Here is a 27,085-nt window from a genome sequence, read left to right as displayed (position 1 = left end):
TTACTTCAAATCCTTTACTCACCAAGATCTGGGGACAAATTAGCTTTGCTTCCCCATTTCTTCTTAATCCAAGCTCTGTAGTCAATCACTTCCTGTGTCACTTTGATGATTCTTCCTAAGGTACTGGAAGAAATAAATAAATAATAAATAATAAATAATAAATAATAAATAATAAATAATAAATAATAAATAATAATAATAATAATAATAATAATAATAATAATAATAAATTTTATTTATATCCCCCCCTCTCCAGCCGAAGCCGGGCTCAGGGCGGCCAACAACAATCAAATAATCAAACAGTCAAATAGTCACAAATAATCAAACAGTCAATAGTCATCTAAAAATATTTCATTATAAAAATTAATTAAATCAAATTGATGGCAACCAATTAAGCAAAATTCTGTGCAGGTTGCCAGAGGAGGGAGTCAGGCTGCGCCCTGACCAAAGGCCTGGCGGAACAACTCTGTCTTGCAGGCCCTGCGGAAAGATGTCAGGTCCCACAGGGCCCTAGTCTCTTGTGACAGAGCATTCCACCAGATTGGAGCCGCAGCCGAGAAGGCCCTGGCTCTAGTTGAGGCCAGCCTAACCTCTCTGAGGCCTGGGACCTTGAGGATGTTATTATCTGCAGACCGTAGGTTTCTCTGTGGGGCATACCAGGAGAGGCGGTCCCGTAGGTATGAGGGTCCTAGGCCGTATAGGGCTTTAAAGGTTAAAACCAGCACCTTAAACCTGATCCTGTACTCCACCGGGAGCCAATGCAGCTGGTATAGTACCGGATGAATGTGATCTCGCAGCGAAGACCCCATAAGGAGTCTCGCCGCGGCATTCTGCACCCGCTGGAGTTTCTGGGTCAGTCTCAAGGGCAGCCCCACGTAGAGCGAGTTACAATAATCCAGTCTGGAGGTGACCGTCGCATGGATCACAGTGGCTAGGTCAGGGCAAGAGAGATAAGGGGCCAACTGCTTAGCTTGGCAGAGATGAAAAAATGCCGCCTTTGTTATAGCTGTAATCTGCGCCTCCATAGAGAGGGAGGTATCGAAGATTACACCCAAACTCTTAACGGACAGTGCTGGCACTAATTGCACCCCCGCAAGAGATGGGAGTTGCCCCCTCGATCCCATATCGTCCCGCCCCAGCCAGAGGACCTCTGTCTTCGAAGGATTTAACTTCAACCGGCTCCCACGTAACCATCCAGCCACAGCTTCCAGACATCTGGTCAGTGTGTCTGGGGCCGAGTCAGGATGGCCATCCATCAACAGATAGAGTTGGGTGTCATCAGCATACTGATGGCAACCCAGCCCAAAACTCCGGACAAGCTGGGCGAGGGGGCGCATAAAGATGTTAAAAAGCATCGGGGAGAGAATCGCACCTATGTAGTGACCTACATAAGAAATCTACACTGATTTACGGATAGAAGTTTGCAATCAAGAGCCCTTGTAGATAAAGGCTTGCATACACACAATCTTGCTTCATTTTGACAAAGAAAGTTTTAAACAGCTTGTCATGCAGAATGGAGGCAAGACAGCGAGAGGAGGAAGGGGGAAGGGAGAAAGAAACAAGTTTCACAGTTACATTAAGCTAGTCATGCATTTCAGGATACAGTACTGTATGCTGACATCTCCAGTTATGAAGCCATTTAAGAAGACCAATAGTGCAAAGTTGGATTTTCAGAAGCCATGCAATTAACACACTCAAATTGGTTACCTTTCCGAATCTCTGTTGGGATACGATCTCGCAAGTGGTGATACTGCATGGCTTAGAACAATGTAGGCATAATCAAAAACTTGCTTTACTTGCATGGCACCATAACAACTTCTTCCAACATCGTTGCCTATAACGGTTAAATTAAAAATTTAAATAATGTTGACCTACAAGACCTGTTCATCATTTTTAAAGCTGGATAGTAATGGACACTTCTGATTCCATGTTGTCCTTGGAATGCCCATACATTTACCCCTTAAAATCTTGAAACAAGCAGTGATTGCTTGAAGAGGTTCTTAGTCCTTATACACAAACCACTTTCTGCACATATTGTGATCCATACTTCACCTAGGTACCTGATCTGCTATCGGACAGACTGTTCTGGTGACCAATGCACACACACTGTTATAAATTATTGCATTTTCCATATATTTTAAAACAGTCCATTTTCCAGCCTCAATAAGAAATTCCATTCACATCGCTTTTCAGTTGGAAGCTCAGGGTTACAAAGTGATAGGGCGGATCTACACTCATGGTTTGTAACGTTAAGGAAGTGTTACGGAACGGTTATCGTAACATATTTAGACATACAGCAGTACCTCGGGTCAAGAACTTAATTCGTTCTGGAGGTCTGTTCTTAACCTGAAACTGTTCTTAACCTGAAGTACCACTTTAGCTAACTGCTGCATGATTTCTGTTTTCATCCTGAAGCAAAGTTCTTAACCCGAGGTAATATTTCTGGGTTAGTGGAGTCTGTAACCTGAAGCGTATGTAACCCGAGGTACCACTGTACAGACCCTTCAGGTTACAGACTACGCTAACCTGGAAATAGTATCTCGGGTTAAGAACTTTGCTTCAGACTGAGAACAGAAAACGTGCAGCGGTGGCGCAGCAGCAGCTGGAGGCTCTATTAGCTCCATGGTACCTCAGGTTAAGAACAGTTTCAGGTTAGGAATGGACCTCCAGAATGAATTAAGTTCTTAACCCTAGGTACCACTGTATTACGTTTTGATTGTAATGTTAATAATGTGTTATTAAAATGTGACACCAGAGTGCGGTGCAGAGCAACAAGGAACCAGCAGTAAGGGAAATTGCATTGTTACGCAAGAACGTTAAGGTAGGAAACTTCCAGTCATAGTCTACACTGCAGATCAAACGTGTGTGTCATTTACAAGGCTCATGCTACATTCATGCCTAGCAGCAACTGAAGGTGAAAGTGGTCAAATTAGGAGAACACTCAATTTGCTCAGCAGAGGATTATTGCATTTTCAAATCTTGAGGACCCTAACTCCTTCCCTATTATTGTGGGATGCTTCACAAAACTTAGTATGCAGTGTTTAGGTCCATAATTTTGCCCCAGAAAAGTCAAATGCAACAGGATGAAAAGGAAAGGATATAAAAACTGATTTACTAAGCCCTTATATGGAAATTCTTGCAGCCATGGATACAGAAAATAGGGAAATTCTGGTCTCAGGCATCTTAAAAAAAAAGCAGCACCATTTAAAACATTAAAAATATACTACATTCTACTACTAACCTCTATTTATTATATGATAGTAAAAACAGTGGGGTAAGAAAACACACACAAAATTGATGGTGGAAAGAAATCACAATGCAAGGTTAAGGGCTTATTTCTGAATGATTATTTAAAACAAGTAACAGGAGCACCTATTTGAAGGATTTCCTCAGATAACATTTAAACTCTGTGTTAAATCTGCATTCTTAATGGAAAAATATGAAGCAGCTTGCTATCTCACCAGGCAGAAGAGGATCTTCAATACATAACATGGAAGGTCGATATCCATTGGTCATGGCTTTCATGATTTCTTCTTTGGCAATATAGGCGCCTCCATTTTTTATTCTAATACCAGTTTTCAAGTAATTAAAATTCCTTCCATAGAGTTCAAAAAATTCTATTAGAAGCATTCCAAGATTTTCCTCCAGTCTTCTAGCATCAATTCTTGGGTGCAACTGCAAGAAGAAAAATAGCAGTTTTATTATGCTGGTGTATGTGATCATTTATACTTCTGTCATCTTTATGGTGAACCATTTAAAGTTGGAAATGAGCATTAACTATCAACAACCAAAAATAACCTCAACTTCTTTAATATCAGATAGTCTTATCTCACTTTAAGATTTTAGGAGATAGACTTTCAAAGAATTGTATGCTACAAGAAGGTATCATAACTAGTCCAGTTCAAATTAATTACATCCATTTATTTATAAGAAGGGATGCAGGTGGCACTGTGGTCTAAACCACAGAGCCTAGGGCTTGCCGATCAGAAGGTTGGCAGTTCGAATCCCCGCAACAGGGTGAGCTCCTGTTGCTCGGTCCCTGCTCCTGCCAACCTAGCAGTTAGAAAGCACATAAAAGTGCAAGTATATAAATAGGTACCGCTTCAGCGGGAAGGTAGACGGCGTTTCTGTACGCTGCTCTGGTTCGCCAGAAGCGGCTTAGTCATGCTGGCCACATGAACCGGAAGCTGTACCTGGCTCCCTCAGCCAGTTAAGTGAGATGAGCACTGCAACCCTAGAGTCATTCGCGACTGGACCTAACGGTCAGGGGTCCCTTTATCTTTTATTCATAAGAAACATGCCATGTGAAATACAAACCATTCAATTACCGCTGTTTGAAAAGTTATGCAGTATGAGGCAGCACTGAAAAATGATCACACAACTACATGAACTCTATCCTTAACCCCAGGATAGCCCAAACAGCGTCCTCCAGCTATTGTTGGATTCCTGCTCCCATCACCCCTGACCACTAGCCATTCTGGCTGGGGCTAACGTGAGTCAACCTTTGCACCATACACACAAAATCTGTGGAGGAGTGAAAGTTTACAGCGGAACAGCATCATGTTTCTCAGCCCACTTTACACAAAGATTCTACTGTCTTTATCCCATAGCCTTTTGTTGCTTTTTGGACAGAACTCTTGCAGGAATTATACACTAATAAAGTAAAATCTACAGCCAATACAAAAGGTTTTGAAGTGAAAGAATCATATAAAGGTAAATAAACATTAATTGCTAACCAAAAATTGTAAAGAATTCTTCAAAACTGACAGTACCAAATCACATACCTGTAAGAAGCTAACTGCCATTAAAATTAGGCTGTAAGAGCTAATTCCACCAGTAAAAACTTCATTCAAATCCCTTTGAAGGAGGAACTGTTTTAATACTAAAATCAAGTAAGGCAGCAATGAGTATTTCTGCAAATGAAAAGAACAGTTAATTTTCTGTAAGACAAGTTCTAGGTGATATGTTTATCATTATTTACTATAAAATACAAAAGATTTCTACCAAAAAAACCCCCAAAAGAATAATGGGAGTAAAAAGCCTTTATACATTCTTGTGAATGAGCTAACGTATTTTCCTTAAATTCATATTTATTACCTACAAAAATATGTGTCACACAGTAAGGCATCAAGAACTGCTGTTAACACCAAAAATACAAACTTTGACACAGTTAGCAAGAAAGTTGCACTTGTTAAGGGATGTGAAAGGATGTATAAAAAAATTGAACTATGTATTTGTACTAAGCACATCCACCAAACCTTAAAAAGTATTCAGAGATTAGTGTTTTTTTAAATTAATATTCCATCTTACAGGGAATCAGAAAAATCAAGACAGACCTTTGTGATGGTACATGCAGTGAACAAGTGATTCACCTGACTGTATCCATACAAAATCATTCAAGGGCAACAAACTTCTGTAAATATGTACTAGTTTATTCAGCCAATATTCCCGAGCCTAGTGGGTAATCTGAAGGCACCTGAGCCAGAGTAGGGGAAACCCAAGGGTCCACTGGGAGCCCCACAGAACAGCAGGATATAGATAGAACTTTTTTCTTTTTTTACATTACAAAACCAGATTACTAATTTGTTTCATCCCAAAGAAAAATGCTGTATGAACTTGCCATTTTTTCAGAACAGCAATAGAAAGTTCACAGAGTACTTACACTGTATAGTTCATTCATTGTTCTCAGTATCAGGGGCTCAAGGTTTGAGTGAATATGTAGTGCCAACTCTTGATACGCTTACCTCCAACTTATGAACTGGCACTGATAAAACTGTTCACTTGAAGATAACCCATTAGAACATAGTTAAGAAATATGCCTCCGGCAGTAAATGTAAGATGCAGGTTCAAAATTTATTCTGTCCTGAAGTGCACAGAAAGCCTTTGTTAAATGACTGCAGTTTAGCCTATCTATTTCACAGGGCAGTAGAGAATAAAACTGAATGCTTCTATGTATAAGCCCAGAGCTTCTTGGAGGGGAAAAAACCAGAACTGAATGGGATGGCACTATACAGATATTGCCCAGTTGTGGAAGGAAGCCTCAGGAAGAACTAGTGGGCTAAGAGGATTGGGATGTGTAATTAGGCCTGAATGAGGTCAACTGCTCTCAAGAAATCACCTGGGTGAGGGACTTGGCTATTTTTTCAGTCCAAAATTATCCATTTTATTAACCAGAGATTTTCAGGAAGTCCAATCACCTTTTTCCCGGTGGGCGGCATTGCAGTTGTAGCCTTCGCCAACCCCTCCTCAGTAAAGGTATGCTAAAGGGATCCAGGGTGTGAATCCTGTCCAAAGCAGGACGGGGGCTCAGGCCATGTCACAGCCTCTACGGGGACCCCTCGGGGTGCCCCTCTTTGATGTAAGTCATAGCGAACCTCCTATCAGTGGTTTATCCTTAAAGGGACTCCCTGCAGATGGGCAGGAGTCAAGGTAATCTGTAACCAATAAAGTTGTGGCCTATTTGAACCCATAAACCAAAATACTTTTTGTCAGTGTGTTTTATTGTTCTCCTGGGAACTTTGTGGCTCAGGTGCCTCAGCACGCAACTTGAGGTCCAGAAGTAGTTGCAAAAAAGTTATTTTATTTTTGCACCATGAAACAAGAGAAAATACCAAACAATATTTTGGACAACTAATCTGGTTCTATGATTGATGGGTATGGCAGGTGCTTGATGTTGACCAAGATTCAGTATGTCTGGATTTCAGACAAGGGAGAGAAGAGGAACCTGCCCCTAGTAATGACACTCAGTTTGAAAGAGAAGGTGATAAATTGTTTCCAGCATCCACCAATCCAGTTATAGAATCTCAGAGGGCCTGGAATGTCCGCAGTCACCTTACTCCTAGCGCAATAGGCGTGGCATCTTGAACAAAGTCTGATGAAGAGCTGTCACCCTCTCCATAAAAAGACATGGTGGAAAGCTCAGTCTTTATGTCCCAATGCTTGAATGAAAAGCTCCTGCAGACAACAACCGGAGGCTATAGCTCTGCCACAGATTAGCAGGCAATCCATATAGAAGCCTGCCATAAACTTTGTCATTTTTCTCCATGTGTTAGATGTTCCCTAGGATGCTTGGAACTTCAGAGGACTGCCCATGCCTACAATGTAAAAGCTTTTGTCAGGATGGAGTTGGCAGCAACTGCTTTGAGGGAAAGCAATGAAGTATTGTACATTCTGCACAATGCTGCTTCATTATTTCTAGGGAGCACATGCCCATAATGGGAGTCACAGAGTTGAGGAAAAGTGCAACCAAGAGGTGAACTTTAATGAGCCCATGATGCGTGGAGGCAGGGTGTAACATGGTTTAATTGTGTACTCTGAGCCTGGCTGGATTGTTCTGCTTTGAATGACATAGGTAAAAAATGCTGGTAACCATATGAATTGTTGCATTTCAAAAAGCAATAGAAATATCAGGGAATATAAAAATTTGTTTATCTTCTATTGACTGTACCTTCATGTAGTCTTGGATAAGTTGAGCTGCCTTCACACCAGTTTCCATATTAAAACTAATGTCAACTTTCACTTCTGTTTCCTGGTCAGTAAGCTTTATTATTGGTACCTGTAAAGATATTCAAACCAGTCATTCAACCAACTCCAACAAGTAGACCAACAGTTTTTATTTTAAATTAAAATATCCAAGCATGACTTACAAGGACAATTTAACTTTGCATCAATGCAGATAATGTGCAGTGAATAAAATTAATTTCACAATGATCTAGATAAGTCTTGCAAAGAGGTAGCTACCCAATATCTGTTCAACCCATAAGCACTGCTTCTTTTACCATGCCAATGTTGCTACTGTCAACATAAAGGTAAAGGGATCCCTGACCATTAGGTCCAGTCGTGACCGACTCTGGGGTTGCGGCACTCATCTCACTTTATTGGCCGAGGGAGTCGGCGTACAGCTTCCGGGTCATATGGCCAGCATGACTAAGCCGCTTCTGGCGAACCAAAGCAGCGCACGGAAACGCCGTTTACCTTCCCGCCGGAGCGGTACCTATTTATCTACTTGCACTTTGACGTGCTTTCAAACTGCTAGGTGGGCAGGAGCAGGGACCGAGCAACGGGAGCTCACCCCGTATCGGGGATTCGAACCGCCGACCTTCTGATCGGCAAGTCCTAGGCTCCGTGGTTTAACCCACAGCACCACCCGCACCACCCGTACTGTCAACACATGCTCCTGCTAACTCAAGTTCTTCTTTTGACACTGAACTGGCACCAACGTATGCAGCCTTTATGGCACTTTAAAGGAGCTTCAGCATCCTTTGCAAAGTGTTACCTTCAGAACAGTACACTTGTGCAGATTCAGGTGCTCACCTTGGGATGGAGATTTAAATTGTATTTATTTAATAGTTGTGAGGATGCAGTTTTGAACAGTGTTTCTGCTCTGTTTAGGCTGGTGAGCCCATTCTTTGAGAAGGGAGACCTAGTCATGATCACATATTAAGATCATGATTAACAGGCGCAACATGGGGCTGCCTTAAAAAAAGTAACTGGAAATTTCAGCTGGCCAAAGAAATGCAGCAGAGTTCCATAATTTTCTTTTGTCCTTCTCTCTCTCAAACCTTTCCCCCTTTTGTGTTAAGTCTTTTTAATTAGATCATAAGCCTGAGAGCAGGGACTGCCTTAGTACTGACATTTGTATGCTGTTCTCATAGCCTTTTTTTGCTGAAGAAAGGGATAAAAATACTTTCAATAAATCAGTCCCAGTTTTGTAAACCATGGAACACCAGCACAATTCCATTTGTATTGGCTTCCAGTTCATTTCCGAGCCCAATTCAAAGTGCTGGTTATTGTTTTTAAAACTCTAAGCTTTAAGAACCATCACTTAGTGTATGAATATGCCTATTTAACTCAAAGTTTTGGGGAGGCATTGTTTTGTGTCCCACCACCAGATACAGTTGGTAGGTATTTGGTAGAGCTATCTCTGCTGGGTCACCCTGACCTGAGTGATCAGACTGGTCGTTTCCCACATAGTCTTCAAATGTCAGACCAAAAAGTTTTTATTCTAGCAGGAAAATGGGTTGGCTTGCCCCTGAAACTTGCTGCTAAATATTATGCTTTAGTCTTGTATTTTTATTTAGGTTATTTATTTTCGTATATTTTTTCTTTCAAGTCACTTTGCTACTTTTTTTAAAGTGATGAACAACTTTAACAAATAATAAATATGATGCTGATTCCCTACTGTGTTATTTGGCCCAGTTTGCATGTAATGCTAAGTCAAAATATGGCGTGTCACCAGGAAGGAGACTGCATTTGCTGCATTCCTGCTTTAGTCCAAGGCTAAGTCATGGCTTGGCTCTGTGTTGTGTCCCCCAAACAAACTAAAAGAAGTAATCAAAGTTGGTTTCAGTTTATGGTCTCTCTAGAGCAGGAGTCCTCAAACTTTTTAAACAGGGGGCCGATTCAGTGTCCCTCAGACACTGTCGGGGGCCAGATTATAGTTTGAAAAAAATATGAACAAATTCCTATGCACACTGCACCTATTTTATTAGTAGTGCACAAAAAACAAGAAAAACAATACAACCTGGGGTGGGGTTGTTGTTTTTTACAGAGGCAAGAAAGAACACGAAAGAATTGCAACCAGCACCACACAGGCCCGCCTCCTACCGCCGTTTCCAAAAGTCCTGCTATCCACCCTATGGAGTTATGGGAAGGTTGTAGGGGAAAGAGGAGGCCACTTGCGCCTGAGAGGAAAGTTTGCTGTGGCAAGATTGGGGGGGGGGGCAGAGACGACCAGGAAGAACAGAAATGAGATGCGGGGTGTGGGAGAGAAAGGCAAGAACAGAAGACCTGTGGTTATTTTTAAAAAAACAAAAACAGAAAGCATGAAGGGGAGGGGTCAGGCAGCAAAAGGAAAGAGATGGTATGCTGCCCCTTTCCTTGCCATCTCCTCTCCCCTTCCTCATCCTCCTCCCTCTCTGGGGGATCCGTGACCAGCTGGCAGCCGGCACCACCAGCACCAGAGCCTGGTAGAGAAGCCTCCGACCCTCCCCGCCGGCTCAGGCCATCATCACCTGTCAGGGACCAGAGCAAGCTAGGAAGCAAGCACAGGAGGCGTCCAACCATTCCCCCCCCCCCCACTCCTTGGACGAGGAAGGGAGGGAGGGAGGGAGGAGAAAAGGCAGCTCTGGTCTTCCCAGTTCTCTCACCCACTCAGCAGTTCCTGCTGCTGCTTCTGCTGCTGGTGGTGGCCCCAGTCCTCCTCGGAACTGGCAGCTGATGGGGCTGGGTGTAGTTGTGTGTGGGGAGTGGGGTGGGAGCTGGAAAGGAGGAGCGGTTCTTTCCTCCGTACCTCAGTCTCTGATTCTCCCAAAGGCACCATTCCGGGGACTCCCCTCAGCTCCGGCAGCTCATTGTCACCTCTTGGCAGCCTGGCCCCATCCCTCCTCCTCCTCCTCCCTCCCTGGTGATCTTGGCTTAGTAATGGTGGTGCAGAGAAGCCAGAAGGAGGGAGGGAGGAGGAGGAAAGAAAGCCGCTGGCACCAATGAGAGGGAAACAATGCTGCTGGAACCAATCAAAGTCCAGCCCCTTTCCTCCACAAGGCGGGGAGAAGTCAGGAGGAGGGAGGAGGAGGTGCCACCGCCACCGTGTGAGGGAGAGGGAAAGAATGCGCACGCTGGCGCAGCCAAACAAGCAGATCCACGCCGTAGGCTGGGTTTAGAAGGCTATTGGGCCGGATCTGGCCCGCGGGCCTTACTTTGCAGACGCACGCTCTAGAGCAAGGCAAAGCACAAGTGCTGGTTCAGACATAACATTAAGTCAAACACAGCTTAGCCCTGGATAGAATGACACCAAACGGGGGAAGAGTGCTGCAGCTGCAATCTTCACTCTGAGAACTCATACTTTTGCTCACTCATGTTAAGCCATTAGTTCAACACAGCATGCAAGCTGGGTCTATGTTGTTAGCAACTACACTGTGCGTCTCACTGTAAGTTTAAAGAGTTTGAAGATTCACCATGCTGTCTTTGAAAAAAGAAATCCCCTGGGTAAGATAATGTTCCACCACTTTTTAAAGTCACTCTCTCCAAATAAAACAGGATCAGAGATGAATCACCTGCAGAGAGTTTCATGTACAACCAAGTTTCTTACACCAAAACTCAAGATTTGGTGTCTTAGACATAGAAATCTTAAAAAAAACAGGGTACATGTCCATTCACACCACAGGCTCTATCTAACTCCCAAGCACCTTTACTATTACGGCATCAAACACCAGCTCATTTACAGTGATGCTCTAGTCTAAATACAGAATCTGTATCTGTTTACTGAGAGTTCAAGTGATGGATTGAACCTTTGAACCCTTGGACCTACCAATATTACCAGCATTTCAAAACAAATTTGGAGATGTATAATTTGACCATTTAACTTCAGAAAAAATGACACAGTATGACAATAAGGACTAAAGCCCCAAGGCACCATCAAAACAAAGGCAGCCTACAAACTAGATGTGTCTGGGAAGTGTGCTAACTATTGCAAATCCTCTGAAGCTATGACTCACAGGCTAAAGGCAGCCTAGCATGTGCCAGGAGGAATCTTCCAGTGTCAGCATCAGCAAAGCTGGGAGCAATATAGACACTGAACACCATTTGTCAGCGAAGTTGTCAGGACCTTAACTCATGGACGAAAAGTCAAACAAGACAAAGGCAAACAAATGGCTAAGTTTATCGTTGGTAGGACTGAAGATTTTATATCAGGACCCAGAAATGGTTCTCAAGTTGGCATGTAGAGTATATCTGTATCACATGAACAAATGATTATAACAAACTTAACTATTGAGCGATCAGTCTGAATAATAACAGAAATGTAACACTTATGTTTTGGGTTATTTGGACCACATATAATGAGGTGAGCTAATTTGGAAGAATTAATCAAGATAATGAAAACTGCAAGCAACTTTTATTTTTATTTATTATTATTATTATTGTTGTTGTTGTTGTTGTTGTTATTTATTAAATTTGTGGAGAACACATTCGTGAACAGTGACAGTCATAAACAGTGATAGCCATGAATCAATTGCAATACTGGGAATTTGATAGGAAGTCCAATAAAAGAGAAAACTACAAGGAAGTTTCCAAAAGGGAAGCATTTTTAAGGAAATATGAAATATAATTGCAAGTTATTTTGAACTAAGAAAGGAAAAGAAAAATGTTTTGTTTTGTTTTGAAGTGCTGCTAATCAATGAGAACTATATTTGAACAATGAATGTGAAGTAGTAGTTTTGCTGAAGAAATTTACAAGAGGTTTCAGGTCATTGATGGGTAAATGGAAGGAAGTCTACTTGATGCAATGTTCAAAGAAAAGATGCAGGATAACCAAAACAAGCTTAACTCTACATCTGGAATTTTCTGCACATCAATAATTGCAAAATGGATTATAAAATAAGTAACCAAATTACCATAAAATAATCCTAAGATTTAAAAAATAATTCAAATAATACGTTAAATAGTTTTTATGTGCTCCTCAGGCATGTCTAGTTACAAAAGATAAAAAGGCTGATTTGAATGTTTCAATTAGCTGTTTTAACCATCGGCTCTGGTGAGGACTGCAGGGCCTGCTCCCTTCCAGGGCCTTTTCCAACTGGCCCAGGGGGTGTGGCCCAGGCCCTTATTTGGAACAAACTTTTGGGGAAGTGTGAATCATAGAATCATAGAGTTGGAAGAGACCACAAGGGCCATCGAGTCCAACCCCCTGCCAAGCAGGAAACACCATCAGAGCACTCCTGACATATGGTTGTCAAGCCTCTGCTTAAAGACCTCCAAAGTAGGAGACTCCACCACACTCCTTGGCAGCAAATTCCACTGTCAAACAGCTCTTACTGTCAGGAAGTTCTTAATAATGTTTAGGTGGAATCTTCTTTCTTGTAGTTTGGATCCATTGCTCCGTGTCCGCTTCTCTGGAGCAGCAGAAAACAACCTTTCTCCCTCCTCTATGTGACATGCTTTTATGTGGGAAGTTTTCTGCCATTCGTTCCCTGTTCCAAGGGGTTAATGTGTTTTATAATGTCCTCAAGCAGTTGGTGGCAATTTAAATTTTTATTTCTTTATTTCCTTTTTTCCTTTGTTGGGGGTGGGTGGGTGGGATGGATATTTGGTTGGGGATTAATTTTAGAATAATTGTTCTGTTTTTGTTTTTTGTTGTTTTATTGGTTCTGTATAGTTTGTGTTTTGTTTTTAAGGGGCAGGATCAGGGCTGCCTGGGAGTGGGGCCCCAGCCAACACGATGGCTGGGACAAGTTCCACAGGGGGGGAAGCACTGGGACATCCGATCTCGGTGATCATGGGCAGGAGGAGGAGTTACGCTAAGACCAGACCATGTCATTACCGAGGAGGCAGGTTTAGTCGTTGTTTGAGGACTATCCCTGCCTCCGGGTTTGGCCTTGACCGGATGGATACTGGAATCAACAGGGGAAACCCACATGACCTGAAGGTGTTGCTGTGTAATGCCAGGTCAATGATGAATAAAACCACTGCCATCCACGACCTGATTGTGGATGGATTTGACCTGGCATGTGTGACAGAGACGTGGTTGGAGGAAGCAGATGGGCCTGTCCTTGCCGCTGCTTGCCCTCCAGGTTTCTCTTACGCACAGCAACCCAGGTCATGTGGGCGGGGAGGGGGGGTTGCAGTGATTTTTAGGAAGTCATTAGCTTGCATCAGGCGTCCTACTGGGAAGACCCAGTTTTCTGAGTGCATATTCTGGAAGTTGGGCAATAGGGGCAGTACAGGATTCCTTTTGGTGTACCAACCTCCCCACTGCACCAAGGATTCCCTGTCCAAGCTGCTTCAGGTCATGACGGATGTTCTCCTGGAGAAACCTAGTTTGGTTGTCCTAGGGGATTTTAACATCCATGCTGACATGACCTTACAAGGGGCCACTCGGGACTTCGTGGAAAGCATGGCCTCCATGGGGCTGTCCCTGAATAAGTTTGGCCCAACTCATAGTCATGGATATGCCTTAGACCTGGTATTCACATCTAGTGACGTGGGTGATCTGACACTAAGTAAAAGTGAAACAAACGAAGTGCCATGGTCAGATTACTTCCTGGTGCAACTGGACTTCTCCGCGACCCTTCCCCTCTGCAGGGAGGTGGGACCAATTCAGATGGTCCGCCCCCGCCACTTAATGGATCCAAATGGTTTCCAGAGAGCGGTAGGGGATGCTTTATCCCATGTTGATGGCCTTTCAGCTGATTCCCTGGTGGCCCACTGGAATGTGGAGTTAACCAGGGCTATCAACTGTCTGGCTCCGAAGCGCCCTCTCTGATTGCATGGAGCCCGGACAGCCCTGTGGTTTTCTTCGGAGCTGAGGGCGATGAAACAATCGCTGAGACGGCTAGAGCGTCAGTGGCAGAAAACTCACTCCGAATCTGACCGGACACAGGTTAGAGCTCAACGTCAAGCCTACCAAGTGGCGATAGCGACGGCGAAGAAGACTTTCTTCACCACCTCTATTGCATCTGCAGAAAATAGTAGCAGGAGACTCTTTCAGGTGATCCGCAATTTAACGGAACTACCTTTACCACCGGGGCCTTGTAAAGACCCCAAGATCTCATGCAACAATTTTGCAAAGTTTTTTTGCAGATAAAATCACTCATATTCAGAAGGAGCTAGACACCACCGTGGGAGCAGGGCTGGGTCAGGAGAGTGCTAGAGCCCTGTCTGGTAAAGCTGCATGGAATCAATTTCAATCCGTTACCCCAGAGGATGTGGACAGGCTGCTTAGACGCGAGAAACCAACCACCTGGATCCTTGATCCTTGCCCATCCTGGCTAATAAAAGCAAGCCAGGAAGGGCTGGGCGATGGGCTCTGCGGGGTGGTGATGCTTTCCTCTGTGAGGGAACATTCCCAGATCCGCTGAAAGAGGCGGTCATTAAACCGCTTCTTAAAAAACCATCTTTAGACCTGGCCAGTATGGCCAACTATCGCCCAGTCTCAAATCTTCCATTCTTGGGCAAGGTGATTGAGCGAGTGGTTGCTGAACAACTCCAGGCACGCCTGGAAGAAGCGGACCATTTGGATCCCTTCCAGTCGGCATTCAGGGCTCATCATGGGACTGAAACTGCCTTGGTCGCAGTGGTTGATGATCTCCAGCCAGCTAGGTACAAAGGTGAGAGCTGTTTCCTAGTTCTGCTGGATCTCTCAGTGGCCTTTGATACAATCGACCATAACATCCTCCTGGACCGTCTAGAGGGGCTGGGAGCTGGGGGCACTGTTATACAGTGGTTTCGCTCCTTCCTCCTGGGCCGTGTTCAGAAAGTGGTGTTGGGGGATGAGTGTTCAGACCCCTGGGCTCTCACTTGTGGGGTGCCTCAGGGTTCCGTCCTCTCCCCCATGCTTTTTAACATCTATATGAAGCCGCTGGGAGAGATCATCAGGGGGTTTGGACTGGGTGTCCATCAATATGCAGATTATACCCAGCTCTACCTCTCTTTCAAATCAGAACCAGTGAAAGCGGTGAACGTCCTGTGTGAGTGCCTGGAGGCGGTTGGAGGATGGATGGCGGCTAATGGATTGAAGTTGAATCCTGACAAGACAGAAGTACTGTTTTTGAGGGACAGGGGGCGGGCAGGTGTGGAGGACTCCCTGGTCCTGAATGGGGTAACTGTGCCCCTGAAGGACCAGGTACGCAGCCTGGGAGTCATTTTGGACTCACAGCTGTCCATGGAGGCGCAGGTCAATTCTGTATCCAGGGCAGCTGTCTACCAACTCCACCTGGTATACAGGCTGAGACCCTACCTGCCCGCGGACTGTCTCGCCCGAGTGGTGCATGCTCTAGTTATCTCCCGCTTGGACTACTGCAATGCGCTCTATGTGGGGCTACCTTTGAAGGTGACCCGGAAACTACAGCTAATCCAGAATGCGGCGGCTAGACTGGTGACGGCTGCCGAGACCACATAACACCGGTCTTGAAATACCTACATTGGCTTCCAGTACGTTTCCGAGCAGAATTCAAAGTGCTGGTGTTGACCTTTAAAGCCCCAAATGGCCTCAGCCCAGTATACCTGAAGGAGCATCTCCACCCCCATCGTTCTGCCCGGACGCTGAGGTCCAGCGCCGAGGGACTTCTGGCGGTTCCCTCATTGCGAGAAGCAAAGCTACAGGGAACCAGGCATAAGGCCTTCTCGGTAGTGGCGCCTGTCCTGTGGAACGCCCTCCTATCAGATGTCAAAGCGATAAACAACTACCTGACATTCAGAAGAAATCTTAAGGAAGCCCTGTTCAGGGAGGTTTTTAATGTGTGATATTTTACTGTATTTTTGGTTTCTGTGGAAGCCGCCCAGATGGGCGGGGTACAAATAATAAATTGTTGTTGTTGTTGTTGTAGTAGTAGTAGTTTAGATAATCTTATTATCCTACTTACTCCTTTTATAAACAGTTTTGAGGTTTTTATGATCAAGCAGAATATACATTTTGTGAAATAAAAAATAAGTTTAGGATTCAAATACTACTATTACAAACTCAGATAAAGCCGTTGAGCCAGAAACCTGCATCTTCAGAAGCAGAAGTATTGAGGTTCAACACAGCATAAAAACAGCTGCATTTTTTAAAAAAAATCATACTAAATAGCTTTACTTTCTAAAATGGAATATAGCTTGTTCCTGTTACTTACCGTAGCTTTGTCAAGTACTTTAATTGAATATGGCTCAGCCACATTGTGTTTCCTTAGTGCTTGTTCCAGAAGCTGCAGAGGGGGGCTCTCCCATTTCCCAAAAACGACTAAATCAATATCACTATAGATAATACAACATACATAAAGGTTCATTAAAGGATTACACATTAATATTCCTTTGAAGATTGTTAAATTCAGTCTTCAGTAGACTAACCTTACTACTAATCCCCTCAAACAGAATAGGAGGGCTTCTAAAAGTAGGAAAATGAATACAGGATAACAGACTGTGGAGTTATTACATTACAGCCTCAACCAAGAGCATCACACACAGGTATAAGTGTTTGTGTGTTTTGTGTATTTTGTCACATAATGTTGGCAATCTGGTTAAATTTTTAAAAGGTCCAGATTACTGCCTACATGTGTATATACTTTCCTTTCTGCATTTATAGAAATATTTAAACTCTGGAAAACAATTGCTAAGGTCAGTTATTATTCATAATCATTACTCTATATCTGCCAGAATATTACAGAGTAGAAGTCTAAAATGCTAGCATACATAGTGATGTGCTATGTTGAATGCTATGAAACACCTCAGTGAAAAGTCAGTATCACACAAACAATTCTGCTAAATAAGACTTAGCTTAAAAAGTTATGCCAAATTCAAGGACGGATATAATGAAGATATATTAACATATTCCCATTACATACCATACTATGTAAACCTACGTTTTACATAGTACATACTAAACCTAAGTTCATGTTAACGGAAATAATTGCATGTTTATCCCTGATTCAATTTCCTTCCCCTTCCTTTGGTGTCTTCCCTGTATTGATTTTAAGACTGGGAAGAACAAAAAATCCCTTTCGTATGATAGCATTATTAACAAAATACACTGAGAGCTGGAAATGTTAGTCAAGGCTTACCTAGTTGGCAGATAGAGTCCTGTACTAAAACTTCCAAATATCTGAACCTGCAAAAGAAAGACAAAGTTAATGCAGATCTCACAATTCTGAATGCTGAACTGAAAAATCCCTCACGGAAATCCACATGCCTTTATCTTCAGAAACAGTTCCTTTTACTGTTATTTGCTTCTTCCACTCAAAAACTAACTGGCTTGCTTAAAAGGTCATGCTACTCGATTGCTAATCAAATGATTTGGTAATCAGAAGTGAATTATTTCTTTACTGGTTTACTCTAACCAGAGTTTGTTTGATTCTGTTGTCATGGAAAACTGTAGGTTACAGAAAACCAGGTGGTCAGAAACCCTACATGGGGATGAGGGAGCCCTCAACACATTCCTATTACTTGAACAAAACCAATTTATAAAACTGAATTAACAAGGAAAGACAAATATTTATGCTTTGTAATATTTATTACCAAGACTGTGATTTTTCTGGCAGGCATCTCATCAGTAACGAAGATCAAAAACAAAACAGATTCTGAAAAGGAGGCATACCACAATAAAGGTTTCAATGTTTCCTAATAAGAATGTGCCCAGATTGGGAAGGGACAGTGCAAAGCAGCATTTTCATAGATGGCAAATCACAGTGGAACACTGACTACTGTCTCTCTGCACCTATCCCCATATCCAGCTTTAAGGCTAAGAGACATGAATGTAGTCACAATATCTGAAGCAGTGCACAGCTGTCCCTCCAGTGTCATAAATATAAATAGTTTTATTGGGATGGCTTTTATGACAAAAAGCCTACTGATGTGTTTTCATGGGGGGGGGGTAAATTTAGTATAATAAGGGAAGTTTCCACAACACTTTGGATCTACTGAATGCTAGCCATTGTATACATCATTTTAAATAAACAGAGACAAAAGGTATTAAGGATCCTATGGAAGCCATCAACGTGGCACAGCGCTTAGAAAGAAACCTTGTTTACCCCAAGGCTTTTGATTTGGGCCAGAAGACATAAGGAAGTCAACCCTATGTTGTGCCCAGTCCACCCACGTTATGGTGAGAATGGAGTTGAGAAGAGCTTGGGGACCTAAAATACCAGTCTGAGATGTACTCACATCTGCTGTAGGCCAAAGATCTTTGATGACCATTTTTATTCTTTTCACTACTTCTCTTCTCATGACTTCTTCTTCAGGACGAGGGGACATAAAGGCATAAAAGTCAATTATTTCTTCATGAAGCCTATGGGGAAGAATAAAAAAATAGTTTTTAATTTTTTATACCTAAGATCCAAGTCTCAGTTTCTAAAGCGAAACTTCCATCCATTAGTATGAAAAAGTACATTAAATTACAGTGGTACCTCGGGTTAAGAACTTAATTCGTTCTGGAGGTCTGTTCTTAACCTGAAATTGTTCTTAACCTGAAGCACCACTTTAGCTAATGGGGCCTCCTGCTGCCGCTGCGTCTCCGGAGCACAATTTCTGTTCCCATCCTGAAGCAAAGTTCTTAACCTGAGGTTCTATTTCTGGGTTAGTGGAGTCTGTAACCTGAAGTGTCTGTAACCCGAGGTATACCACTGTAGTCTGAAAATTCATCCATTGGTATGAAAAACTACACAAATTTGAATTTAGAACAGTGTGAACTAGAATATTCTATAAATAGCAAAATTTCCAATGATTATTATGTAATTTGGAGGAAATTCCATTCCTAGAAAGCAGTTTGTGTGCAGGAAGCAAAATATGCAACCTGAAAAGACAAAATAGTTTTGGTGAACTGCAGTACAGCTGTACCTTGGTTGTTGAATGCCTTGGTACTTGGATGTTTTGGCTCCCGAACGCCACAAACCCGGAAGTGAATGTTCCGGTTTGTGAACGTTTTTTGGAGGCCGAATGTCCAACGCAGCTTCCAAATGGGTGCAGGAAGTTTCTGCAGCCAATCGGAAGCTGCGCTTTGGTTTTCGAACTGTTTCGGGAATCAAACGGATTAAGTTTGACAACCAAGGTACGGCTGTAATTATGAGTAAAGAATAATTTAACAAATATTAACGCCTTGGCACTAAATACATTTAGAAAGTTTTTTCAACTAGGGTTGTCTGTATACTCTAAGGGTATGTTTCTGGTGTGTACAGAGACAGCAAACATATGAATATGTTTTATTCATAAACCAGAGTACTGTTCTGAATCCTAACAGTATACCTGAAGGAACGTCTCCACCCCCATTGTTAGGCCTCGTTCAGCCAAGGGCCTTCTGGCAGTTCCCTCACTGCAAGAAGTGAGGTTACAGGGAAGCAGGCAGAGGGCCTTCTCAGTAGTGGTGCCCGCCCTGTGGAACACTCTCCCATCAGATGTCAAGGAAATAAACACTATCTGACTTTTATAAGACATCTGAACGCAGCTCTGTTTAAGGAAGTTTTTAATGTTTGATGTTTGATCGTGTTTTAATATTTTGTTGGGAGCAAACCAGAGTGGCTGTGGAAACCCAGTCAGATGGGTGGGGTATAAATAAATTATTATTAATATTATTATTATTATTATTATTATTATTATTATTATTAACACTCAGAACTGATTTGCAGTAGAAATCATTAATCAACTAGGCCTCAGAGGATCAGATATTTAAGGATGATAGGCACAACAGCTACTACAGGAAACAAATTATAGATTCTGGGTATTGAGATTAGAGTTAAGGAACTGATCACAGGTCACAGTAAACTGTCAATGGATTTTTATTTCATGGCATAACCTTGGCCATACATTATGTCTTTCTCATGTGACATGTAGGACAGTGTTCAAACCACAGAGAAATCATAGAATCATAGAGTTGGAATAGACCACAAGGGCCATCGAGTCCAACCCCCTGCCAAGCAGGAAACACCATCAGAGCACTCCTGACATATGGTTGTCAAGCCTCTGCTTAAAGACCTCCAAAGAAGGAGACTCCACCACACTCCTTGGCAGCAAATTCCACTGTCGAACAGCTCTTACTGTCAGGAAGTTCTCCTAATGTTTAGGTGGAATCTTCTTTCTTGTAGTTTGGATCCATTGCTCCGTGTCCGCTTCTCTGGAGCAGCAGAAAACAACCTTTCTCCCTCCTCTATATGACATCCTTTTATATACAGTGGTGCCTCGCAAGACGAAAATAATTCGTTCCGCGAGTCTTTTCGTCTTGCGATGTTTTTCGTCTTGCGAAGCACGGTCCGTCGCAACTGCACCTCTTCATAGAATCATAGAGTTGGAAGAGACCATAAGGGCCATCGAGTCCAACCCCCTGCCAAGCAGGAAACACCATCAGAGCACTCCTGACATATGGTTGTCAAGCCTCTGCTTAAAGACCTCCAAAGTAGGAGACTCCACCACACTCCTTGGCAGCAAATTCCACTGTCGAACAGCTCTTACTGTCAGGAAGTTCTTCCTAATGTTTAGGTGGAATCTTCTTTCTTGTAGTTTGGATCCATTGCTCCGTGTCTGCTTCTCTGGAGCAGCAGAAAACAACCTTTCTCCCTCCTCTATGTGACATCCTTTTCTATATTTGAACATGGCTATCATATCACCCCTTAACCTCCTCTTCTCCAGGCTAAACATGCCCAGCTCCCTTAGCCGTTCCTCATAAGGCATCGTTTCCAGGCCTTTGACCATTTTGGTTGTCCTCCTCTGGACACGTTCCAGTTTGTCAGTGTCGTTCTTGAACTGTGGTGCCCAGAACTGGACACAGTACTCCAGGTGAGGTCTGACCAGAGCAGAATACAGTGGCACTATTACTTCCCTTGGTCTAGATACTATACTCCTATTGATGCAGCCCAGAATTGCATTGGCCTTTTTAGCTGCCACATCACACTGTTGGCTCATGTCAAGTTTGTGGTCAGCCAAGACTCCTAGATCCTTTTCACATGTACTGCTCTCAAGCCAGGTGTCACCCATCTTGTATTTTGCCTCTCATTTTTTTTGCCCAAGTGCAATACTTTAGATTTCCCCGTTAAAGTTCATCTTGTTTGTTTTGGCCGTTTGCTAATCTGTCAAGGTCGTTTTGAAGGGTGATCCTGTCCTCTGGGGTGTTAGCCACCCCTCCCAGTTTGGTGTCATCTGCAAATTTGATCAGGATGCCCTTGAGTCCATCATCCAAGTCATTGATAAAGATGTTGAATAAGACCGGGCCCAAGACAGAACCCTGTGGCACCCCACTAGTCACTCTTCTCCAGGATGAAGAGGAACCATTGATGAGCACCCTTTGGGTTCGGTCAGTCAGCCAGTTACAAATCCACTGAGTGGTAGCATAGTCAAGACCGCATTTTACCAGCTTCTTTACAAGAATATCATGGGACACCTTGTCAAATGCCTTGCTGAAATCAAGGTAGGCTACATCCACTGCGTTCCCTTCATCTACCAGGCTTGTAATTCTGTCAAAAAACGAGATCAGGTTAGTCTGACATGACTTATTTTTCAGAAATCCATGCTGACTATTGGTGATCACAGCATTCCTTTCTAGATGCTCACAGACTGTTTGCATTGTCGGCCAATCGGTGCCAAAGAAAGACAGAACATTTTTTATGTATGCTACAACAGCAGCAAGAATACTCATCGCAAAGTATTGGAAGACACAAGATCTACCCACTCTGGAAGAATGGCAGATGAAGGTGATAGACTACATGGGACTGGCCGAAATGACTGGCAGAATCCGAGACCAGGGGAAAGAGACGGCGGAGGAAGATTGGAAGAAATTTAAAATTTATCTTAAGAAATATTGTAAAATTAATGAGTGTTAAAATGTTGTGGTTGAGAAAGTAAGGGATTACAGCTGAAAAAGATTAAGTAAAAGAAAAGAAAAGGAAACAATTGGATAAAATTAAGGGGAGGATTTGCTGAAAGAAATTTGGAAATTGGGATGCAGAAAGGGGAGGTATGGGGAGGTACGGGGAAGTAAGGTTTAAGAAAAAAGGATTTGAAATTATACATGTTTGTTTATGTGTTTGTATGTATGTTTTGTGTATTGTTTGTGTTTATATAAACTGTGAAAAACTAATAAAAAAATTATCATAAAAAAATTAAAAAAGGAATTCTCAAAGATGACTGCCAGTTGTTCTGAGATCACATCTGCCAGTTCTTTTAATACTCTTGGATGCAGTTCACCTGGCCCTGGAGACTTGAATACATCTAAACTAGCCAAGTATTCTTGTACTATCTCCTTAGTTATTCTGGGCTGTGTTTCCTTTGCTGAATCATTTGCTCCAAATTCTTCAGGTCGGGCATTGTTTTCTTTATCGGAGAAGACTGAGGCAAAGAAGGCATTGAGGAGTTCAGCCCTTTCTGTGTCCCCTGTTTGCATTACATGGAATAATCCAATATAAACTCTCTCACACATACAACTGAATGACAATGGCTTCCCGATACATGTACACACATTAAAACATGTGGGACAACCACAATTTTAATATTACACAAGTCCCATCAAAGTATCAAAAGTATGCTTAATAATAGAGCACATGAGAGAGACTGGGACAACTAGCTTTAAGGGAAGTTGTAGCTTTCTAAGCTCCATCTTAGGGTCATTCCACATTATGAGATGGAAGAGCAATCCCAGTTCTGCCATTGTGTATATCTGACAGCTGCAGCTAATTATGGCTCCTTGATTAGTGCTTTAGGTGTGATACAAGTTTTCCTAATATACACATTTGGGTGTGCAACATCACTTCACATAATTAGTTTGACAGCAAATCAAGGCCATTCCAAAATAGGATCAAAAATCTACATTCTTAGGCATCTTCTAGGTACGCAGGTTGTATTGTATGTACACATAACGTTTGTAAATCTTTTCAAAAATAAAAAAGAAATTTAAAAAACATCCTGTAAGATTTCAGGGCTTACAAAATGTTTAGCACAGTTCAGGAGAGAAGGTCTGCTCAAGCCACTAACATGTTACAGTATCCTGGAATATTGAGGATTAGAACCAGGCCACGAGGTGTGTGGGTGTGAATGAATGTGTGTCATGAGGTTAAAAGACTGATCTTTGCAATACAGGGGATGCTTCAGGAAAAGGAAAATAAAAAGGACATATTTCCCTTTCCCACTCTTCAGACCCTCCTCATTACATAAAGTGGTAATATGTTCAGGCCCTGTGCCCTCAATCACTGTATAGCATAAAGCAGTTGCCAACATTTTTGGACTAGTGAGCACATTTCAAATTTTGAGAGTGTGCTGGGGGCACCAGTCGCAACATAGCAGCCATGGAGAAGGCATGGCATAACACAAAATGGCTGCCATGTGAGTGTGGCATAAGATAAAAATAGAGAGACAACCACTTCTGACAACCTTATGCTTACAATGGGTAACAAACTATTTCCTGCTGGCCCAGATTATGGAGATCACATGTATACACAAACAGATGCTGTTGCTGTCTAATAAAAGAGAGCGTTCCTCAGTACTAGAAAAAATATACAAGGGTGCAACCCCTTTCACATAAAACTCCCCTCCACAAACTCCTAAGGCTTCTGCTGATAGATGGCTACGCCTTGAACAGATGCACACCTCAAAGTTTATAGATCCAATGCAAAAATTTGTTAAGAGGTTCCACTCTGGCATGTGTGACAAACCCGCCTTCATCCCAACCTAGCAGCTGGAGAAAGCCTGCTAGACCAGGCCACCTGCCCATCTAGACCAGCATCCTCTTCTGACTGTAGGAAACCAGCAAGCAGATTTAACGCACAAGAGCACTCTCCCTTCCTGTGATTTCTAGCAACTGGTATTATTCAGAATTTTACTGCCTCCAATTGTTTCCCCCTCTTCAGCTGCAAGGCAGAGAGAAAGGTGAGGGGGAGATTTGTTGCTTGTGTATTATTGTACTTGGAGAACCTCAGGAGCGCAGTAGCAGAACAAACCCCTTCACCTTTTTAGCTTTAAGTGGTGGGGGATAGGTCTCTGATTTCTTTACTATGGACAACATCTTACATCTACAGGAGTAGTCCTGGCAACTATTTTATCTCACTACCAAGGCCAGCCAAAATTCGTGCAACTTTGCCTGCAATCTATATAACAGTCCTTTTGGGGATGCCAAGATTGTCAGAGGAGCTGCTATTGGTTTGTTCCACTGTCCTCAGAAGCTCACAGTGAGCTCCTCCTTCGAAGCTCAGTCTCATAGCTATAATACTAAACCAGGTGAAAAATAATTTTGAACTGTTACACCTAAAACACATGGGCAGGACAGCCATTCCTAACTACAGGCTTCACGGAAAGCGGACACCTTTCAGCCACAACCTCATTTTACTCTGAAGTATGACCACTGATCACAAAGTGACTTAGACCCCAATTTAAGTGTATATAGAAAGGAAAGTTTCACATGTGTTCTGCAAAGACGACCCTGCATTAAGACACAGGTCACCTTGAAAAATCACACAATCATCCTCTCTGTCTCATTCCGTTAATAGCTCAGCCAATAGAACATAAGACTCTTAATCCTGGGTTTGAGCCCCATGTTGGGCAAGATTCCTGCACTGCAAGGGGTTGGACTAGATGACCCTTGTGGACCCTCCCAACTCTACAATTCTATTATTCTAAATGGAGGTCCTAAGCCAATTTACTGGATTTCTCAGTCAGGCCAATCGAGAATGCCTTACTGTTAGGATTCATTTCTTGTCTTAAAAGCATCCAAGCACTTTCAGCCTACAAAATTCAGCCACCAGGCAGCCTTAGTAGAAACCCCCTCTTAGGGGGCCAGACTTAGCACGGCTGCAACGTATCTATGAATAGGACCCCCCCCCCCAGTCTAAAAGCAATCACTGGGGAGGGGAATTTCAGGCGAGGGGTCTTGGCCCCGCCAGCAAGGGCCCAGAACGGCTCACCCTTGGATGCCGGGGCTGTAGCGCGGCCTGCTTTTCCACGGGGTGCCCGGAGCGGGGCCGAGCGCGGGCTGGGCTTGGGGACAAGGCCCGCCGCCGCCTCCTCCGGAGAGCAGGTAGTTCATCCCATACGTGCTGGCCTTGTTCTCCCGTTTCCTTCGGCTCGGGTGGTACTGGTGCTGGTGGAGGTGGCGGGCGGGCAGGGGCGAGGCGTCCGCCGGCCTCGGGCTCTGCGCCGCCGCTTCCCCGCTCCGCTTGGCCGGCTTCCCCCCGGGCGAGGCCTGGCGAGACCCCGAGGGCGGCGGCGGCGGCGAGGGGAACGAAGGCGGCCCGCCGGGGCTGTCAGCGCCGGACTCCGCGGAGGAGGAGGAGGAGGGCGGAGGCCCCGGAGGAGGCTTGTGCAGCAGCAGCGGCGGCGGCGGCGGCGGCGGCCTCTCGGTCAGGAGCGGCGGCTTGGCGGCGGGCGTCGTCGTCGTCAAGCGGCACAGGGAGTGGCGGGCCTGGGCTGCCTGAGGGAGGGGCGAGGGCGTAGGCGGCGAGGAGGAGGAGGAGGAGCCGGAGCCGCCTCCGCCGCGGCCCTGCGAGGTTTCCCAGATCTGCATCCAGAGCGCATTGGCGGGGCCTTTCTGCTCGGGCTGGATCCAGGCCACGCGGGGATCCATCCATCCATCCGCCCCGGCGCCTCCCTCCCCCCGCCCGTTCGCTCGCCGGCTCCGGCGGCCTGTCAGGCGCGCGCGCGCAAGGCCCCGACTTGTGAGGCGGCGCGAGGGGGCGGGGCCAACCGCCTCAGGCCCCCGAGGCCGCGCGCCTGCGCCCTGCTCCGCCCCGCCCCGAGCGCCTAGAGCTAGGAGAGGGCAGAGTGCTCGCTTCGGCTTCGGGCAGCCAAGGCAGCGGCTGGGCTCGGCACGCGGAAGAGGCCTGCCCAAAGGCGGAAGGCAGCCGCGTCAGGAGCCTCAAAGCTGCGGGAGCCCGTGTGCTGAGAAGCCGGCCTTCTCGGGGAGCCCGGGAGCGTGGGCTGCCAGCATCTCGGGGCGCATTCAACTGCCGAATAGCATCCGGCGAGATTCAGTGGTCCACAGACTTGGAGGAAGCCACCTGATAAAGGAAGGCATTTTTTTCCACCTGCTGGCTCTCTAACTCCTTCCCCGCTTGCCATAAAGTGGTCGTTTATGCATAGCAAAAAAGAGAGGACAAACGCATCAAAACAGAGGATGAAAGATGACAGGAATTTGCATAAGAAATGCCCCTGCAAAATTATACATATAGATGGAGATTTAGAAAAAAATACTGTCACTTAAATACAAATACATTTGAATAATAATAATTATACCCCATGCATCCCCAGCCACTCTTGAACCATGGCAGGGAAGACTTTAAGAGCTATGTGCCTGCTTAATCTATGTCAAGGTGCTAACTATTGATGGGCAACTTCAAGAGCCCTCCTTCTGTCCCTTCTTGTGGAAGGGGGCATTGGCTGTTGCTCACCAGAGGCATTTCATCCGCCAAGCTTGGCACGCTCCCTCAGTTGTTCATCCTTTGGGAAACGCATTTGGCTGGGAGCTTGCCCTGAGAAGAAAAGGATTAAAACTACAATTTTTGCCAAAAATGATAGATGCCTACCAATAGCTCTTGATGAACCTGTCGTGTTCCATTGTACAGCAAGTGGCCATCAATCAGAACACCTTGTGGCAGTAAACTCCATAAGGTTATTAAATGTGTAAAATATTCACTTCCAACCATATGTCCTG

At 44.2% G+C, this 27,085-nt stretch overlaps 1 protein-coding gene across 2 annotated transcripts in view; it reads right to left on the bottom strand.

Moving 5' to 3' along the window:
* TENT4A (terminal nucleotidyltransferase 4A) overlaps nucleotides 1-26,051 on the bottom strand; it is a 31,072-nt gene extending 5,021 nt beyond the window's left edge. Inside the window, exons 1-9 of one of the 2 annotated variants that reach the window (XM_081205978.1) lie at nucleotides 25,341-26,051; nucleotides 18,631-18,754; nucleotides 17,532-17,578; nucleotides 16,608-16,728; nucleotides 7,448-7,555; nucleotides 4,785-4,913; nucleotides 3,462-3,675; nucleotides 1,708-1,834; nucleotides 23-123 (exon numbers count right to left, since the gene is read on the bottom strand). In XM_081205978.1, coding sequence (XP_081062104.1) covers nucleotides 23-123; nucleotides 1,708-1,834; nucleotides 3,462-3,675; nucleotides 4,785-4,913; nucleotides 7,448-7,555; nucleotides 16,608-16,728; nucleotides 17,532-17,578; nucleotides 18,631-18,754; nucleotides 25,341-25,999 — 1,630 coding nt within the window. In that variant the 5' untranslated portion in view covers nucleotides 26,000-26,051. The remainder of the gene's footprint in view (nucleotides 1-22; nucleotides 124-1,707; nucleotides 1,835-3,461; nucleotides 3,676-4,784; nucleotides 4,914-7,447; nucleotides 7,556-16,607; nucleotides 16,729-17,531; nucleotides 17,579-18,630; nucleotides 18,755-25,340) is intronic. The other variant, XM_081205977.1, reaches the window with a different exon arrangement.
* Between the last annotated feature and the right edge of the window lie 1,034 nt (nucleotides 26,052-27,085).

The sequence above is a fragment of the Podarcis bocagei genome (genome assembly GCF_964188305.1).
Source record: "Podarcis bocagei genome assembly, chromosome: 8".
Classification (NCBI taxonomy): domain Eukaryota; kingdom Metazoa; phylum Chordata; class Lepidosauria; order Squamata; family Lacertidae; genus Podarcis; species Podarcis bocagei.
This window is presented reverse-complemented; position numbering and strand designations above follow the sequence as displayed.